We start from the raw sequence: 6,078 nt of genomic DNA, 5'->3' as shown, positions 1-6,078 counted from the left end.
TATCATTTTTATCATAAGAATAAAAAAATCATATAAACATTAAGAATTAAGAATGCTTCCTGTCCAAATATGTTTTTTATTTATAGTAGAATTTTGATAATAATTATACCAATTGGATTGATAAATGGGGATCATTGCATGGTTTGCACGTTATCCCGATTTAAACTCTTTGGATTTTTATTTATAAGAACATTTTAAAACTCGATGCTCTAGTTACTCTCTCTGCAGTGGAAATTCTCAAAAATTATATCGCGCTTTTTGTGATAAAATTTAAAATTTTTTAATATTTTGAATGAAACGTATTATTGCGAAAGAAAGTTTCTAGCAATTTTTGACAAAGTATTTTTGCCAATTTTTGCCGTAAACAAAAAGTATTTATAATTTATTAATAATTTGGAAAGCAGAGAAGGCAACAGGAAATCACTCTGATTATTGTTTCCCAGGATGTCGCTGTGAACAGGGAAATTTAAAATAAAAGAGTTCTTAAACCTAGCTCTTTGATGGGCAATCGGGACAATTTTTTTTAAAGGTCATCAATATCAGAAAGACCTAAAATGACAGTGAAGAAGAATTTAAAAAAAAATATTAAAATTTATATTTTTATAAAAAAATGTTTTCCAACTCATTCATACATATATATGATCTTTTTCTCGTTCTTACTATAAATAGAATATGCTCTTAAAATTTTGTCACTTATTTCTAAAACATCCTGTAAAAAACAAACATACACGCAGAGTGCAGAGGAAACAAATTACGTGCATTTCAAATAATCACGATTGTTAACTGCGTTGAGAGATGTTTTAATTAAAAGTATAAAGTTAATTATAATCTGAAAGAAGTGGCTTTTCAAGGTGCGCATACAATTCAATGTGTAGGATACAAATCTAAGTTTGCGTCCAGTATCCGGACGTCTCCGTGGAACAATAGTCAATAAAGAAATTAGCAATTCAGTCGGAACGTAAAAAGAGAAATGAAAGAGAAAGTATAGCGATATAATAAAATCGATGTTTCAAGCGCTCACATTTTGAATATAAGCAATATCTCGTTGCATTTAACAGGTAATTCCCTTCGGCTCGGTGTATGAATACAGCTACTTCGCAGGCGACAATGGGATTGCAACTCTTGGAATTTATTAAAATGTACATCATATATCGCGATGCAAGAAGGGATCCGATCGAGACACGTTCTCCTCGATCGCTTTCTCTAATTGACGGCGTTGAATCTTATATATTCGTGATAACACGTATATTCAATATTCGTATATCTCTCAGAAGCATACAGGGCGTACTTTTTAGACCGTTTAAACGTGTCGAGAGGAAGATGAATATGTGACGACGGAGACACCATTCAATATTTTATGGAATATATATGTATCATTCGTAAGGATTTACGAAACTGCACCATAACGAAGTATATACAATTGTCGAGAAAAAAAAACAAAAGCGAACAATTGATTAAGCATATCAAATAAGTACGTGATATTACTAAGTGTCACCACGACGTCCCTCTTGACTGTAACAATATAGCCGTGGCAAGTTTCAACAGAAACACACGGATGAAATATACATCATGCTCACACGCGTTTTCATCATATGTATAACTTTATTCCGTAGCCTATCGTCATATTTTTCTATCTGTATTTTTAGTACGGTCCATATACCGCGACGTGTACGTCACAGATACGAAGGATACAATTTGTATTCGGACGATCTTTCCATGTCGACGCAATTACTGTCACTTCGCGAAACTTGTATATCTTACACAGATATATATTTTCCTCTTTCCTTTATATTACGGACGTTTTGTGTGCGTAAAGAGTTTTGGATCAAATGTTATTGCTTTCTTTATAATGAATGTACGAAGAAATGAAATAAAAATGTGTTAGTCGATGGTACTTTTGCAGTTTTATAGCTAAGTGCGTTCTTGCTTATCTTAATAAAAGCAAACAAAGAGAAATCAGTGTACTGAAGATCCAAATATTTATAATTGTGTATATGTGTGATGCCTATCTATGTAACATTTATGAAAAATAATAGCTTAATAGTAATAATAGGATATTTCATTTTAAAGTATTCTCTTAATGGAAGAAACTGAATTTAAAAAATGTTTAAATCTTTTAAATATCATTTCATCAATTAAATTTTAAATGCAATTTTTAGTTGCAAATATGCTTTATTAGAAAATATCAGCAGTTCTTTATATTTTATTAAATATTATGAAATTAGGATTAAGAGTTGTATATATATATATATAGACAACGAATTATTTAATCATGATAAAGTATCAATTAGCAATTTATTGCTTTTTCATAAAATACAATTTAAAGATTATAATACAATAGAGAAAGACAAGAGAGAGAAACTAAAGTTACAAGTGACAAAAAATTTTTGCAGAAATATGTAACGCAACAAAGACATATGTGTTGTAATAAAAATACTATCCATATATATGTATATATTACGACTCATATGTATTTATACATTATACTGCTGTTTTTCATATGTATATCTATTATATTTACTCGAGGCTACTCGTCCTATTTTCACGAATCTGCTGGTTCAAATGAATAATGTACTGCACCCTTCTTGGGAAACTGTTTCTCCATCTGAAATATATTGTTAGAGTATTAAAATATCTAATTAAACCAATCACTGATTAGTTTTCTCTGCTGAATGTAGTCATTGATATAAAAAATGCTTTGGAGTACTAACCCTTATTTGAACAGTCGGATAAGGATTTATCAAATAAGTGATTCCAGCTAAAATAATTATAGTTGCAAGCCATATTGCAGATCCCACATATGGATTAATTCTGTACTTATAGCCATAGCTGAAACGATCTTCACCCATAATTTCAAAATTAGCGTGTAGCTAAAAGGAGGAAACAAAAGATTATATATGTATACATATATATATATATATGTATACATATATATATATATATGTATACATATATATATAAGAACATGATAAATAAATTTCAGAAATTTTTTATATACATAAACTCACTGTTTCATGATAATTTTTCCTAAATATCGGTATGTCATATGGATAGTATGGATCTTTAGCAGCTGGTCCTATCATGGGTAATTTCGGATAGTCGCCAAGGCATTTTTCAGGAAGATTAATTTCATATTCCTTAGGATGCAAATTATATTTCTCAGCAATCTTGTCATGTTCCTTTTCTGAATATTTTTTTGGCTGCCAGAGGTAGTTCCATGGAAACGCTGATGACAAACACTGATCAGTTTCATCCTTGCTATATATATAATAATTATTACAAGATAAATCTATTAATATTCAACATGTTTTATATATTTTTCCAATGCATCTGTATGCTAGATTTCACTGTGTATTTCACTGAATATGAAACAACAATTTAATAATAATAAACAATTTAATAATAATAATAATAACAATATAATAATAATAACATAATAATATAGTAATAATAATAATTTTAATTTAATAATAATTTAATTATATAATAACAGCAATCCTAACCTCGTCACAGTACTTGGTGGAGCAGCACTTTATTTATATAAAATATGATGAGAAACAAATTGAAAAGGACATGCATAGTTACTTACGTTTGTCGGAAGAACATCTCACTGCAGTGTACAAACATGCTTTGTTTTTCAACAATTGAATTGACACCCTACCAGACTCTCTGGTTAGAGCCATTTTGTTGTTCTGGAGTGCGTTCTAAAACCTTTATAGTTTCTACACTTTCTAGTCTTGGACTTTAAATTTGAACGGATCTCAGTAAGAAATGACCGACGTTGATGTCAAATTGATGTGAAATTATCAATTCAGTATCAAATCAATATAAAAAATCGATGAATCATTTTTCGTTGGAATGTTTTGAGGATGCACAAATACGTATTGTCTATAGCACAGCTCGATAAGCCATGCCATGTTTCAATAACTGCACTTTTATTACGAATATTACGATCCCGAGAAAAAATGTTATATATATGGACATATAATATTTAATTATATATAATTGTATATAAATTATGTCAATTTTACATATATATAATTTTATTTAATTTTGTAATTAAATATAATTATTATATGAATCATTTTTCCCGGGATTATTGAATTTAACTATCGATCGATTTATCGTTTTTTATATTCGTAAAGAAAATTAATTTGTCGGTTATTCAACGCTGTTTTGCTCGAAATCCATTTACGAAAATATACATGTATCGCGACGGATATTTTTATTGAAGAATATTCCATTTTTCATTAATATGTTAATATTGGTTGTCCGGAAAGTTCGTGTTGATTTTGAAACGCAGAAGATTTAAATTTTAGTATATATTTATTAAATTATATAGGTTAGTCGGTACGAATTTTCTGGACAACCCAATACTTGGTTCGCACTATTCGCGTTTATTCGTGCGAACGCATTTCTCGACTCACTTCACTCGCTGCGGTGCGCTGCGGAAGCGTTGCGATCGCCATGTTCGGCGATTGTGCCGATTGGCTGGCGAATCTCAACGCTGCCGCTACGGCGACTCGGCGAGAGAGTGGAAATATGGCCGACAGCGTGCGTTTCTCGGAGTCGTTCGGCACAGCGTAGATTTCGTGTGTTCTCGTATCTCTGATAAAAAGTGCACGCGTACAGTGACATACGCGGAAATGATTCCAGGGTGTCCGTTGTGATAACGTGGAGCCCGGAACGGTACGTAGAACCTTGAGATGGGCGGCACCGTTGGCAACGGGGCTACGTGCACCGTAGAGAACACCGCGCTTCGTCAGCTCCGGTTTACCTTCTGGCTTCGTTTCTAATTATGAAATCATATTTTGCTATGAGATGAATTGGACGAGTGATCGGCACAGTGTTCTCGAGCGCGTTGCGTTATCCTGCTTGCTCTTTTCGAATTTAATACAGTTCCGCCTTCGGCATCGAGAGATGAGAAAGAGATAGGTAGAGGGAAAGAGAGAGGTAGAATATGTTCTGTTGTAAGCCTCTCGGATACAAAACTCTTGAATTCTCTTGAGTTGGTATTTTTTAAATGAGAGATTATCTCATTTAAGTGCATCTATTTGAAATATTTGAATTGCACTTTACGCACTTAATTAATAGTGACTTGTGCTACAGTGGAATGGATTAGTGCATATTAAAGATTGTTTTATGCATCTAAATGCAGTGGCATAATATAATCAACTTTGACAATGAAATAATATTTGTTAAATAATAACAGTAACAATATCATTCTTGGATATTTAATTGTTTACAATATGTATATGGATTTATATTTAACTTTGCTAATTTAGTGTGTGTGTATGTATGTATGTGTGTATGTGTGTGTATGTGTGTGTGTGTGTGTGTGTGTGTGTGTATGTGTGTGTGTGTGTGTGTGTGTGTGTAGGTAGGTGGGTAGGTGGATGGGTGTGGGTAGGTGTGTGTGTATGTGTGTGTATATGTATAACAGCTATTTTATTATGCACTAATCTATTCTCCAAATTCTTTGAAGTAAAAGAAATAATAGAAATTTTTGAAGTAAATAGCCAAGAAAGAATTTAGAATTGGTTCTTACATTTGCATTTTGTTGTAATATTTTCAGGAAGTAAGCCTCAGATAAACTGGAATCTTTTGAACATAATAATATGGCGAGTCCTTCGCCACAATCTTCGCCTATGCCACCACCACAAGCACCTAGTCCCATGGGACCTCCACAACAGGCACCATCCCCATCTAATGCACAAGGTAGTCCAATGGGACCGCCGCAGCATCATCCTCATAGTCCAACACAGGGTTATCAAGGTGGTCCACCCATACCACCAGGTGGACCACCCATGTCGCAACCACCACAACAACCACCACCCCAACAGCAGAGTTATCCACCCCATCCACAGCAAATGCCACCTAATATGGGTCCACAGGTATGATTACTATATATTGTGATAACTATATCTATGCTCTTTTCTTAAGCCCAATTTTTCATTATTCGGTTAACTTGTGATTAAATTTTACTTCATATTTTATTGTGAGCTTTAATCATGATACGTCATAGATGAATCTCATTGGATAAACATCAGGTTAAGCCTAACCGCAAATTAATCAGAA

The 6,078-nt window shown here is 32.7% G+C and overlaps 2 protein-coding genes across 3 annotated transcripts in view; one reads left to right on the top strand and one right to left on the bottom strand.

Moving 5' to 3' along the window:
* Positions 1-2,281: 2,281 nt before the first annotated feature.
* Positions 2,282-3,888, bottom strand: LOC108694663. The gene is made up of 4 exons (XM_018204271.1): positions 3,590-3,888; positions 3,009-3,226; positions 2,712-2,870; positions 2,282-2,605 (listed from the first exon to the last, which is right to left on the bottom strand). The coding sequence occupies exons 1-4, from the start codon at positions 3,681-3,683 to the stop codon at positions 2,543-2,545; spliced, it is 534 nt and encodes a 177-aa protein (XP_018059760.1). The 5' UTR covers positions 3,684-3,888; the 3' UTR covers positions 2,282-2,542.
* A 654-nt stretch (positions 3,889-4,542) lies between these two features.
* The window catches only part of LOC108694658 (ATP-dependent helicase brm), a 32,915-nt gene continuing 31,379 nt past the window's right edge, over positions 4,543-6,078 (top strand). For both annotated transcript variants that reach the window (XM_018204267.1, XM_018204266.1), the window contains exons 1-2: positions 4,543-4,689; positions 5,576-5,894. In XM_018204267.1, the coding sequence (XP_018059756.1) occupies positions 5,619-5,894 (276 nt within the window). In that variant the 5' untranslated portion in view covers positions 4,543-4,689; positions 5,576-5,618. The remainder of the gene's footprint in view (positions 4,690-5,575; positions 5,895-6,078) is intronic.

This window comes from Atta colombica, unplaced genomic scaffold (assembly GCF_001594045.1).
Source record: "Atta colombica isolate Treedump-2 unplaced genomic scaffold, Acol1.0 scaffold121, whole genome shotgun sequence".
Taxonomy (NCBI): domain Eukaryota; kingdom Metazoa; phylum Arthropoda; class Insecta; order Hymenoptera; family Formicidae; genus Atta; species Atta colombica.
Note: the sequence above shows the minus strand (reverse complement) of the source record. Positions and strands in the feature narration are given on the sequence as shown.

Excerpts from the sequence above, each read along its gene's own strand:
- LOC108694663 (XM_018204271.1), bottom strand. The coding sequence starts at position 3,683 with ATGGCTCTAACCAGAGAGTCTGGTAGGGTGTCAATTCAATTGTTGAAA. Across the intron at positions 3,227-3,589 it reads GAGATGTTCTTCCGACAAAC|CGTTTCCATGGAACTACCTC; the intron begins GTAAGTAACTAT and ends GTTTGTCATCAG. Across the intron at positions 2,871-3,008 it reads GGAAAAATTATCATGAAACA|CTACACGCTAATTTTGAAAT; the intron begins GTGAGTTTATGT and ends TCCTCCTTTTAG.